Source organism: Bos indicus x Bos taurus, chromosome 9, assembly GCF_003369695.1.
Source record: "Bos indicus x Bos taurus breed Angus x Brahman F1 hybrid chromosome 9, Bos_hybrid_MaternalHap_v2.0, whole genome shotgun sequence".
Classification (NCBI taxonomy): Eukaryota; Metazoa; Chordata; class Mammalia; order Artiodactyla; family Bovidae; genus Bos; species Bos indicus x Bos taurus.
The window spans coordinates 91,261,309-91,275,106 of NC_040084.1; the positions used below are offsets into that span (position 1 = coordinate 91,261,309).

At 38.4% G+C, this 13,798-nt stretch overlaps 1 protein-coding gene across 4 annotated transcripts in view; it reads right to left on the reverse strand.

Annotated features, from left to right (window-relative positions):
• Positions 1–13,798, reverse strand: part of IPCEF1 (interaction protein for cytohesin exchange factors 1) — a 167,811-nt gene that overhangs the window by 36,863 nt on the left and 117,150 nt on the right. For all 4 annotated transcript variants that reach the window (XM_027551900.1, XM_027551901.1, XM_027551899.1 and 1 more), the window contains 3 exons: positions 9,548–9,621; positions 8,057–8,128; positions 491–549 (listed from right to left, as the gene is read on the reverse strand). In XM_027551900.1, the coding sequence (XP_027407701.1) occupies positions 491–549; positions 8,057–8,128; positions 9,548–9,621 (205 nt within the window). The remainder of the gene's footprint in view (positions 1–490; positions 550–8,056; positions 8,129–9,547; positions 9,622–13,798) is intronic.

Sequence of the window (13,798 nt, forward strand, 5' to 3'; positions counted from 1 at the left end):
AGCTTTTGAACACTGAAAGCTATAGACTGAGCTAAAAAAGTGGCCTTTGTCCCAGTCTGACATTCAGGCTCCTGGTGCAAACTTAGGGTAATTAGTCTTGGCACACACCTGGTGAAAATACTAAAATATCAGAGAGGAAAGAGTGGGCTGAAAGTTATCTGCCTAGAGATCACGATGAGATCACACCGATGAGTAAGAATTCAGTAAGTGGGGCAATAAAACATTTGCATTGGCAATTGACTGCGATCTCCATGAAGCCTACAGCTGCTAATGTGTGGGTGAAGTGTGAAAAGCATTCTTAGCCAGCCTGGGAGGCTCTATTCCATGTTGGTGAGCCAGTGTGATTATGTCTGTCTCTACATATTTTCAGATAATTTTAAATAACAAGCTATGTTTCATTAGAACAAGGCTCTACATAGAACTTGACTTTGTATTTTCACCCTATTCTCAGATGCTTGTTAAAGTTTCAGAAATTGAAAATAGAACATACCTTCATCCTTTGAAGTGGATTCAGGATGGATTTCAGCTAATCCCAATTTGTTTAACCACCTAAAATTCAAATAGAAAATAGACGTTTGACCAGGGAGATTGGTCCCTCACCTATTCACCCTTATCCTAGACCCCAGAGGAAGGTCTTGTATCAGACTTTATAATGAAATTAATCGTAGTGCTATATCAGTATAAATGTTTTCAGAAACAGCCTAAACATGTGTTATGGAAACCTAAGACCACTGGTTTCACACTATGGTCCGTGTCATAAGCAATATGATACGAAATGAGGATAAGAAATGAGATGGCCCATTATACAGCTAGTTAAAGTGGGTAACTACATTAGATATTCTAAATATACAAACAAATATACATTTTGTAATTGCATATTTGAAATTCTTTCACAACCATCAAAATGAATTTCATAACTTGACCTTTAAAGTTCTCTTTAATTCTTAAAATGTAAGCTTACTTCACAAAAAGTGATGATGATCTATTTTTAAACCATGATCTTTATATCAATAAGGAAAAAGATCTGGCCAGAGTTTCACAGTTATTCCTAAGCTGGGGAAATTTTCAATTTCTTGAAAAATTTTATATAAGGTAAAACTGACAATGTCTCATTTTCCACTGACTTACCATTATTGGCAATGAATTTCAACTACACATCCATAATAAAAATAGAACTAAACAAACCTGAGGGAATGAGCGCAAATGTGGCTTATGACTTCAGGTCAAGGGTTCAGTTAGAAATTTATTTTAATACACAAATTTTTAAAACACATAAAATGCATCTATTTCATATGTTCCTAGCTATATAACCTATTTGGACTGCAAGGAGATCCAACCAGTCCATTCTAAAGTAGATCAGTCCTGGGTGTTCATTGGAAGGACTGATGCTAAAGCTGAAACTCCAATACTTTGGCCACCCCATGTGAAGAGTTGACTCATTGGAAAAGACTCTGATGCTGGGAGGGATTGGGGGCAGGAGGAGAAGGGGACGACAGAGGATGAGATGGCTGGATGGCATCACCAACTCGATGGACATGAGTTTGAGTGAAGTCTGGGAGTTGGTGATAGACAGGGAGGCCTGGCGTGCTGCAATTCATGGGGTCACAAAGAGTCAGACACACCTGAGCGACTGAACTGAACTGATATAACCTATTTAAAGGAAAAATATTATTTGGGGACAGTGATAATCTAAATGACCTATTTCCCATTTCTTTCTACTTTTCTTTATTTTAAAAACATATTCCATAATACATATTAATCTTTTTTTGAAAAATAAGTAGCCGAAGTCAACTATCAACAAAATGACGATAATAATGCTATGCACTTATTGACTCACTTCGGACACGACTGAGCGACTGATCTGATCTGATCTGATGTTTTATTTTTGTTAGTCCAATAATGCGTCATAAACTATCCAGCTACACCCTCACCAAAGCATAAACACTGCATATTCCCAAATCTGCAATTGTCAACAAATTAGGAATCTTTACCCAGCCCTCAAATAAAATAGAACTTTCTATAAGAAGCAAGATGAGTTTCAGCCTCATTTAGGAAGTCCCCTTTTGTATCATGATAAACACGTGTCTCTAAGTGGCCACTTAAAACTAGACCAAGACCCAAGCCAAGATCATGCCAGAGGCACTGAAAAATATTCATCAAGACTCAACTGCAAAATAAACAAAACAAAGAAATAGAAAATGACAAAAAGCTACAAATGGCTAATAAATATAAGGGAAAATTCTCAGCCTCAATAATATTTTAGAAAATGCATATTCAAGCACAAGCAAATATTGTTCACCCTGAGATTGGCAAAATTTTTAAATATTGCTAATTTCTAGATTTCAAGATAAACAGTCTCATCCTTTGTTGAGTTGACCCTAAAAAACTGGTACAGTCAATATCAAGCAGTTAATTGGATGATACTATCTGACCTGCCTCTTGAGAAACCTATACGCAGGTCAGGAAGCAACAGTTAGAACTGGACATGGAACAACAGACTGGTTCCAAATAGGAAAAGGAGCACATCAAGGTTGTATGTTGTAACCCTGCTTGTTTAACTTCTATGCAGAGTACATCATGAGAAATGCTGGCCTGGAAGAAGCACAAGCTGGAATCAAGATTGCCGGGAAAAATATCAATAACCTCAGATATGCAGATGACACCACCCTTATGGCAGAAAGTGAAGAGGAACTAAAAAGGCTCTTGATGAAAGTGAAAGAAGAGAGTGAAAAAGTTGGCTTAAAGCTCGACATTCAGAAAATGAAGATCATGGCATCTGGTCCCATTACTTCATGGGAAATAGATGGGGAAACAGTGGAAACTGTCAGACTTTATTTTTTGAGGCTCCAAAATCACTGCAGATGGTGATTGCAGCCATGAAATTAAAAGACACTTCGCTCCTTGGAAGGAAAGTTATGACCAACCTAGATAGCATATTGAAAAGCAGAGACATTACTTTGCCTCCATCCAGTCAAGGCTATGGTTTTTCCAGTGGTCATCTAGGGATGTGAGAGTTGGAATGTGAAGAAAGCTGAGCACCAAAGAATCGATGCTTTTGAACTGTGGTGTTGGAGAAGACTCTTGAGAGTTCCTTGGACTGCAAGGAGATCCAGCCAGTCCATCCTAAAGGAGATCAGTCCTGGCTGTTCATTGGAAGGACTGATGCTGAAGCTGAAATTCCAATACTTTGGCCACCTCATGTGAAGAGTTGACTCACTGGAAAAGACCCTGATGCTGGGAGGGACTGGGGACAGGAAGAGAAGGGGACAACAGAGGATGAGATGGCTGGATGGCATCACTGACTCGATGGACATGAGTTTGAGTGAAGTCCGGAAGTTGGTGATGGACAGGAAGGCCTGGCGTGCTATGATTCATGGGGTTGCAAAGAGTCGGACACAACTGAACGACTGAACTGAACTGAACTGAATTCAAAATATATTCATTCCCCTTCACCAAATAATTCTAATTCTAAATATCTATCCTTCAAAACACATCTTCATGTATATAAGAAATATGGAAGAATATTAATTCGATAGCCTTGCAATGACAAAAAAAAATGGATACAATAGAATTGTCCATTAACAGAAAAATGGATGAAGTATGGTAACAATTCCATCAGTACCATGTTATAAAGAAACTAATAAAAAGACTGCGGTTGGGTGAGGGAGCCTTGTCATGACCTGGAAAAATCCTAACATACTGTTAAGTAAAAAAAGCAAATACAAAACAAAGTGTTTATCCTGATTCAATGTGCTTCCTTTTTAAATTAATTTTCATTGTAATTGCTTTACAATGTTGTGTTGGTTTCTGCTGTATAGCAAAGTGAATCAGCTATACAGACACATATCCCCTCTTTTTTGTATTTCCTTCCCGTTTAGGTCACCAGAGATCACTGAATAGAGCTCCCTGTACTATACGGTAGGTTCTCAATAGTTACCTACTTTATACATAGTAGTGTATTCATGTCATCAATGTGCTTCTAAAACCGTGTGCAGGACTTGATTTGCAAAGCAAAGCATCAGAGAGGATATAGTCTTATTGTGAAAAGTGGCTTAATGTTAGGGAGAGAAGTTAAATTGGGAAGTAAAGTTGGGGGGACGGGAGGTTTTTCATTTTACATACTTCTATATTACAAGACTTTTTTTTACAAGAATGTGTTTTACACATTACTCAACTAAACACTTAAAAATACATTTTTAAAAACTGATCAGGCAAAGCACAATGAATTTAATGGCTAACTAATCCCTAGTTTATTCCTGATTTCATAATTTTATAATTGCATTTGACTCCCCCCCCCAAAAAAAAGCATCTCAAAATGAAATAGACAAAATTCTTTAACATATCAATGCAAAAAAAAAATGATGAATTCAGAATGCCTGAATCAAGTAAAGACATTCCTAAGTTCCTTTTCAGAAATGAGCAGAACGGAAGAATACTGACAGTAAAGAAAAGATTCCTTTCAGCCCTCACTCAAAACTCTTCTCCCTGTAATTGACACTATCAGTTACTTGCTGGGAAAACTCGTGATTGTTCAGAATTTTGTTTGTTTTCTTTCTAGAACTTACAGGCTTAGAGTACCTTCTTTGCTAAGAACTTTTTTTTTTTTTTTTAACATCTAGGCAGTAGAAAACTTTCTATTTGTAGCTAAATAGATAGATGCAAAAAGACTTATATTTATATAAAAGAAGACGACAGATGTTTCCTGGGAGTTTGTTGTATGTTAACTTGCTGTGAATGTGTGCGTTGAAGAAGTACAAGTGTTAAGAAATTGATGTACAAAATGAGAACATTCTTCCCACAAACACTGCCTGAGAAAGGCAGCTACCACCAGCCTTTGTTTAGAAACCAACTTTTACATTACCCTTAATTACTCACCCCTGCACTTGTAAATTGAGGGTCCCTGCAGAACACACAGTGTTTCTTAAACTTAATTACCTTGTCCTTCATGAGAAACGTCACCACCCAAAAAGGCAGTTTCTTAAGGAGGGGAACTTCTAAAACAGGCCCCGTCTCTCCAAATACCACTCCCTTATTCCCCAGCACCTCTGCGTCTCACTGATACCCAGAGGCATTATGTCCTGGCTCCAACACGTCTCATCAGTAAGACAGGAAGTTCTTCAGTGGCTACTGAAGAGCAAATCTTTAAACATCCTCTGCCTAGTCTTGTGGGAGAAGGAGGAGGTTAACTAGCAATCCCAAAGGGATTCTGCATTGTTAGCTACTAGAAAAAATCATCTTCAGAATAATAAAGCTTGCTGCTGCTGCTAAGTCACTTCAGTCGTGTCCGACTCTGTGCGACCCCATAGACAGCAGCCCACCAGGCTCCCCCGTCCCTGGGATTCTTCAGGCAAGAACACTGGAGTGGGTTGCCATTGTCCTTCTCCAATGTGTGAAAGTGAAAAGTGAAAGTGAAGTCACTTAGTCGTGTCTGACTCATAGCGAACTCATGGTTTGCAGTCTACCAGGCTCCTCCATCCACGGGGTTTTCCAGGCAAGAGTACCAGAGTGGGGTGCCATTGCCTTCTCCAAATAAAGCTTAATAATGATATTATAAATAAAAAATTATGATACATTCAGGCATAGACAAAATGAGCCATTTACTTATGAGTGGCCAGATAGACAATTTTTGTATATAAAGGTCACTGAGAGATTCAAAAATATGGGGCCAGGACACCTCACACTCAAATTTCAATTTATAATCTTATTTGTAAGCTGGAAAGATAAATGCTAAAATAATCTCAAGTAACACAGATCTTCACAGCATAGAAAGGCCCGAAGACTTTGGCTTTGATAACTGTGAAAGGCTTAGACTTAATAGTCAGATAGGCAGAGTGTGTAGCTAATGCTCATATAACTGTATTCCCCATTAGACAGATCACTTCAAAGGGAAGATGAATGGACCAGATATGTAAGCAAAACTGGAATAGTGGGAGAGCAAGAGCTAAATAACTCTGATGTGTGATTGAGAGAGCAAATTTGCCTGAAATAGAGGAGTTTCAGATAATCTTGTAAGGGTCTCACACTTTTAAAATGTGTTTCACCATGTAGCTAGAGAAATTCTCTAGGTAACAAAAGACTTTGTGTCATTGTTTTCCTGGTAAAGTCAGTCTTACTCTCCCCCTTGTTGGAGTGAACAGAACTACTTTGAAAGAACCAGCCCTGGGATGAACAGAAAGGATACAGAACGGAAGAAAGCTGGAGATACAGGAAGTTCGTGGGAGAAGCTAGGTACTGGCAGGAGCCTATAGGGGTGGGGAGAGGTGGCTGACGGGCAGCTCTATTTCACCACCAGTAAAGCTTAAAAAGGGCTTCCCTCGTGGCCCAGAAGGTAAGGAGTCCAACTGCAATGCAAGAGACCTGGGTTTGATCCTTGAGTCAGGAAGATTCACTGGAGAAGGGAATGCTACCCACTTCAGTATTCTTGACTGGAGAATTCCATGGGCAGAGAAGCCTGGTGGGTTATAGTCCATGGGGTCACAAAGAGTTGGACACAACTGAGCAACTGAACTGAACTGAGACTTTGCTAATCAATAGGATTTAGAGTTACCAAGGCAGATAAAAAGAGAAAAAAGAACTTTGACTGTCAAGTTTTTCATCTTCTCCTTTTGTGTTGTTGTGTTGTCTTCTAAGTCATATCTGACTTTTTGTGACCCCAGGCTATAGCACGCCAGGCTTCCCTGTTCTGCACTATCTCTCAGAGTTTACTCAAACTCATGTCCATTGAGTCAGTGATGCTATCTAACCATCTCATCCTCCTTTTGTGTATCTGCTCCTATTTTTCTCAGATGCTTGAGAAAGCCAGAGGGAAAAGCTAAAATCAAAAGAGGATAGAAACTATTTCTCCCTTTGTCCAAGGAAATAAAAGACTCGTTTGGAAGACTCGATTGTCAATACCTTGCTTTGTTATTTCTAACACAGGGTTTCCTAACTTTGTGCTAAAAAGCCATTCTGCCCTCATTTGAAGGTTTGTAATGGGAAGGTAAATGTAGGGAACAGATGAGAATGATTCTAGTGACAAAGGGCTTCTGTGAGGATACAGAGTAAGGTGCTCTGTGTGTGTGTGTGTGTGCATGTGTGTGTGTACTCTTGCTCATGCATGCTTAGTGAAAAGTAGTTTTTTTTTTCTTTAAGTTTCTTGAGCAACAGGCAAAAAAGAAATTACACAGAGCAAAAGGATAAAGTCATTATGTCTAAATTAATAGATATAATTAGATACAAAAATATAAATAGGTTAAACAATAAGCTCTATGAATGGAGATATTAAATCTGTATTCTTCATTTTTAATGCCCAGGATCTATTACAAGGGAGTACATCATAGATAATCCATACACATATTTTTAATTAATTAACTGAAAGCAATGAAACATTGACAATTCTGAGAATAGGACTTAATTAAACAGAACGCCCTCCAATGCCACAAGCACCTCAAATATATATAGTTTCATTCAAATAAGACCCCCTGGGATCACACTGTAATATAAACCAGCAGGGGATGTTGCAAGGCAGACAATGCTCTACCAGGATATTCCACTTAACCTGAGCAAACAGGAAATGAAGTTAGTGATATACATTTTTATATTAGAGGGACTCTGAACAAGACGTGCTGCAAAATGTTCAGGATGGAACATGGAGAGATGATAAACGTGAGTCACCATGAATCACACAGCACATACGAAGTCCTGCAGGGAGTTTCCATGTAGATTTCTGAAAGCTGTGGGACCTGTAACACAAGTCTTGCAGGCTTTTCTCCCTGTGAGGCTAATTCTCACTTTCACATTTTCTTACAATGTCATCTGTCTTTTCCTTTCTCAGTCTAGTGTCTGAGTGCTTCCCTTAGAAGAACCCTACTACTTCTTCCTAAAACAGCCATTTTGATCTGTATAGTGCTCCAAAATGCTTCCAAATACTAGGAAAGAAAGCAGAAAGACTTTATAACCGCTAAGGAGTTTAGGCTGTAAAGCAGCAGAAACAAATGAAATGCACATATGCTTAAAATTCAGACACTTAACCAAAATAATCTGTAAAGATTATATCGAGTGATTTTTCTCTACTTACAGGTTCATTTCCTGCACATTCTCAGCAGCAAAATAAAAGGTCTTGATCTGTGGATGACTGATCTTAAAAGCGCTTGGAAGGAGAAAAGCACAGACACATGAGAAGTTAGAAATTAGTACAGTCAACAGTGCAGTCAACAGTAAAACAGTCAAATATATACATGGTAAGTTCATCTGATTTCTTTGTTAATTTACAAAAGCAGAATTTTTAATTACATTAAATATCTATTGTCTAATCTCTATTATATGTAGGGAGCAGAGGATGAATTCATCACGTCAGGACTTTCAGACTAGGACTTAGTCTTGACTAATCAATAGTCTGTTCTTAAAACATATGAACATATTCTTATATTTTCAATTGCTGTTTGTTATAGAGACAATAAACTAAAATATAAAGTGGTAGATGTGCAACTTCAAAGTACCCAGATCAACTCCAACAAGCAAAATATTTAAATTCAGATACTGCATTTATAGAAAAATAATTAAGTATAAAGTTTCTACACTGTGACAACACATCAAAAACATTAACCAAGCTATCCTCTATTGGTGAAGAAAAAATACAAGGCAGATTTTTGAGTTTAAAAGAAAAGTATAAAAACATCGACGATAACAAAGTATTTCCTCTTTACCATTTAGACAGGAAGTCCTGTAGTGTGGACCAGAGTTTTTATACGTGACCAGTTTGGTCAAAACCATAAGAATCGACGCAACCTCATGCATCACTAGGTACTTTCTGATGCAGCTACATCACAATGGCACAGACTTAAAGCTCACAACAGGTTAATTTTTTTTTTTTTAATAATCAGTTGCTGCTACTAGAAACACAGGTCAATAGGGAACTGCCCTTTTCTAACAAAACAGGAAGTGATGTCAAAAGCAGAACAAAGAATAAGTAAAAGATGAAAAAGACACATATACAAAATGAAGATGGATCCTGTTATGGGAAGAGCACTTGACTGGGAGTCTGGAGGCTGGGGACTCTGGCTCCCATTGCTTATCAAATCTCTTAGACTTTAAGTGTATCAGGGTGCAATCCCCAAGTCTAAGACAACTCAGAGAATTCAATTTCAGAATGCTACTAACAATTTCATGAACTAAGAAAAAGAAACTGGTCTCATATCATATCTGCTGCTCTTGTGAGTCCTATTTAACTAGCCATTCTCTTTACAAGGACACATTCTTGACATTTGATCACCCTGCCAGTCCTGGATGGCAGCTCGTTTCTCATTGGATCATGGACATGGTCATTAGCAGCATGCCCTGCCAGGGCTCCATGGGGTTTTAAAAACCATCTGCTTCACAAAGTGAAATTCCAGAAAACAAGAGGTTAAAAGCTTCTATTACTGTTTGGTGTGCCAAACCATAAAGTAAAAATTTTTAGACATTTGAATATCATCATCATGAACTTCTAAACCACCATATCACCTGAGGAGCTTATAAAAAGGCTGTTATCTCGGCACCATTATTTTGTGGGAAATGATAGACAACTTACTGCTTTTTCTTGCATTCAGATGCTTTCTCTACTGTGAAATCAGGCAGGTTAACAAATCCATCAGCTTTTTCTGCCTGAAATAAACACACACCACAAATAGGAATAAATGCATCAATCCTAGCAGTTCGTTTATTGAGATCATATGTTGAACAGGGACAGAACAAGTGAAATGGAGGAGGATCAAAAGATACTTCTCTGAATCAGCATTGGACTTCCCCCGGACATACATTTTATAAGAGAAATTAATAGTCTTCTAACAAAGCATCCAGAATCTTCTCTGAGAAGTAACATGACACAGTTTAGGGACAGCCAACGTGTGGCACAAGTAAGACCCACCCAACCCCTTCTTGTCTGTCTTCCTAGAAAACATCAGAGCTAACTGATCAGAGCTCCACTTCCTCTTGAGCCCAGGGCCATCTTCAGTATCTCATCCTACTTCTCTAGTGAGCCACAAGTATCTAAGGTGGAACCTAATTAGCATCACAGACATAGTCATTAACAGCATGCCCTATTACATGATGAACAGAGGCCTGATTTTGGAGTTAATTAAAATTGAGGTTCATATCATGGATCCACCACTTACTGGTTGTTATAGGATTTAAATAAGCTCGGAAAAATAAAACACTTAACAGATACTCAACAAACATTATTTTCTCTCTCAAGTTTAGTAAGTTCCCAGAGGGTTAAATCACAGAGCCATGTCTTGGAAAATCTCAGTTCCATAATCAATTCCTCGAGTTCTTTCTATAAAGGAAAGAGTGCACAGGAAAATGATACTTCTAAGGACATAAAACGAATGCCACTTTAAAACACCATTTAGAGGAGAATGGATACAGGTATATGTATGGCTGAGTTGCTCTGCTGAGCATCTGAAACTGTCACAACATTGTTAATTGATTATACCCCAATGCTAAATAAAATGTTTTTTAAAAAGTGCATGTCAGTGTTTCAAATATAAATTTCTCAACAAATAATAAAAGATATTGGGCATTTCAGCAACTTAACCTAATTTATTCCAACCATTATTTAAAATCTAGTGAGTTTTGTACTGTACCTGATTCATTATGAAAGTTTTATATAAAAACTATGAGACTTCAAGATAAAAGATTAAACAATACCAAAAATTTTACAGGGAATATAATCATTGCTCTGCCTCTAAAAAGTTTCTTAGCCTTTATGAATAAAATTTAACTGAACCACAGGAGGCTAGATTGCTTGTCACAGATAGAACTCAAATCTTCCATCTACACTAGTATCTCTGAATGGAGAAATACAGTCCACAACATTAAACGTAGGTGAGTCTAGGATTTCCCTGGCAGTCCAGTGGTTAAGACTCCAAGTTCCCAATGCAGGGGGCATGGGTGGGAGAATTAAGATTCCACATGCTGCACCGCATGGCCAGAAAAACAAAGCAAAACGTAAATGAGTCAGTGGTTATTAGAGGATATGTAAAAATTGGTTTTGAAAACACAATTAAAGGCAGCTAGTTGTTAGGTCAGCACTTTGAGTGCTCATAGTTCATGTTTTCATCTGTGCTTCTTTCCCTTATCACCAACTAGGGTGTAACTTGCACTCTTTCTTCAGAAAAATTAAACTGTAAAACTTCCAATCTTAGGTCTGTTCCGTCTATTCTCTCCTACGTGCACCAACTTAGCCAGACTCTTCGCTCGAAGATCTTTCTTCTTATAAAACTCAAAACTCAATTCAAAGGATACTTCCTTCTTTAAAAATTATACGTTTTTCCAATTAGACTTATTTATTTTTGGATGGGCTATTTAATCACTGGATGATGGTTTCACCAATCCTATCTAAAGAGAATGTAAAGCATTTGAAGAGATTCAACTTTCTCTACAATGCACAATGCTTTTTTGTGGACTCTCAGCATTATATAAAAGTATACTATTTTTCATTTATTTAATTGAAGTATAATTGATTTATTTGCAATATTGTGTTCATTTCTGCTGTACAGCTAAGTGATTCAGCTATTCAGCTTTTCCATTATGGTTCATCACAGAATATTGAATATAGTTCCCTGTGCTATATAGTAGGATCTCACCGTTTATCCATCCTATATAATAAAAGTTTGCATCTGCAAACTCCTAACCCAGCCCTCCCTCACCCATACTAAAAATTAGAGTTAAAAAATTGCATTAGGCTCCAGAAATTCCACTCTTTATCCCAAAAGAAAACAGGTGCTCAAATAAATACATGTGTGTTCACAGCAGCATTATTTCACAATAGTCAAAAAGTGGAAACAGTCTAAGTGTCCATCAACAGAGGAACAGATAGTGGCCTATCCATACAATGGAATATTATTCTGTCATAAAAAATAAAGGAAGTACTGATAAATACTCTAATGTGGATGAACCTTGAGAACATTATACAAAGGAAAAGAAGTGATACAAAACACTATATATTGCATAATTTCATTTATATGAAATAGCCAAAATAGGAAAATCCATAGAAACAGAAGACAGATTAGTGGTTGTCAGGGGCCATAAGCAGGAGGGGATAGGGAGCAACTGCTTAATGGGCGTGAGTTTCCTTTGGGTTGTTGAAAATGTTTTAGAACTAGATCGAGGAAGTGGCTGCACATGTGAGGGTACCAAATACCGCTGAATTACTCATTAAAGATGGGTAATCTCATGTGAGGACTTCCTTGGTGGCTCAGAGATAAAGAATCCACCTGCCAATGCAGGAGATGTGGGTTCAGTCCCTGGGTTGGGAAGATCCTCTGGAGAAGGAAATGGCAACCCACTCCAGTATTCTTGCCTGAAAAATTCCACAGACAGAGGAGCCTGGTGGGCACCCGTCCATGGGGTCGCAAAGAGCTGGACCTGACTTAGCAACTAAACAACAGTCTCATGTGAATTTTACCTCAATTAAAAAAATGCTATTTGGGGCTAGGGTATTTTAATGTAAATTCCTACAATTACTTTAGAAAGAATAAAACAATTTATATTCACCATTTGTTTCTACTTCCTACCTTCATTGATTTCTACACCCACTAGTCCACAGAAAGAGTTGTTACCGAAAACCGCAATGATTTTCATGTTGCTAAATCCCATGTACCCTTTTTAGCCCTCAGTTACTTGAACTCTGGAAACTGACACTCCAGCCCACTCCCTCCCTCATGAAATGTCTCTTTTCTGACAATGCATTTCTGCAGCCTCCCCCTCTTCCCCATTTAACTGCTCCTTGCTTTCTTTCATAGGGTCTTCTTTCCCGCTCTGTTTCTTATGCCCCAGATTCTAAGTACAAACTCACTCTCTTCTTATTCCAATACCCTCCACAGGGGATCATACACACTTCCATGGTAGCGCATATAACCACATTTGTACACACGTATCCAAAACCTATAGCCGCAAACTCCTTTCAGTCCTAGTGCACCCATCCCAAGATCCAACTGCCTAATGTACCTATTCGATGAGTACTCCACAGGCTCCCTATGGACCCAATATTTGTGTTCCCCCACATCCCAAATTCATATTTTGAAGCCCTAACATGATGGTATTCTAAGTGGGGTCTTGGGGAAGTAGTTTGGTTTAGATGAAGTAATAAGGGTGAAACCCCTCCGATGGAATTAGTGCCCTTATAAAAAGATGAAGACACCAGTGCTTTCCCGCTCCTGCCCATGCCTCCTCCATCTGAACATATGGCAAGAAAGCAGCTGTCTTCCAACCAGAAAGAAACCTCTCATCTGATATGGAATCCATGAGACCTGGATCTTGGACTTCCTAGGCTCCAGAACTCTGACAAACAAGTATTTGTTGTTTAAGCCCTGCAGACTATGGTATTTTGCTATGTGGCAGCACAAACTAAGATTCTCCCCTCGAGAGTGGTAAATCCAAGACCAAACTCATCATCTCCCTCCACGAAAGGCCTGCTTCTCTTTCTCCTGTGTTCTCCTCTGAAGTGAATGATGTCACTTTCTATCCAGTTGTCCAAAAACAGGAAATATGGGAGACATCTTTGACACTTCAATCTCCTTCTCAGCATCTGTGCGAGTAACCACTAAGTTGTATCATTGCTGCGTCTGCCACAGCTCTTCAAAGCTTCTGTTACCCACACCACCTTCAGACTACCATTACTGCAGAAGTCCTCGAAACCATTAACCATTATCCCTCTCCATAGTTCTGTTTTTTCCTCTGATTTAGTGTCCAAATCACAATCACAGCAAATCTTCACTCCACAAACCTCTTCTTTCATTAAAATCCTGCATGGTTCCCAATTGCTCTTGGAGAAAGTCTA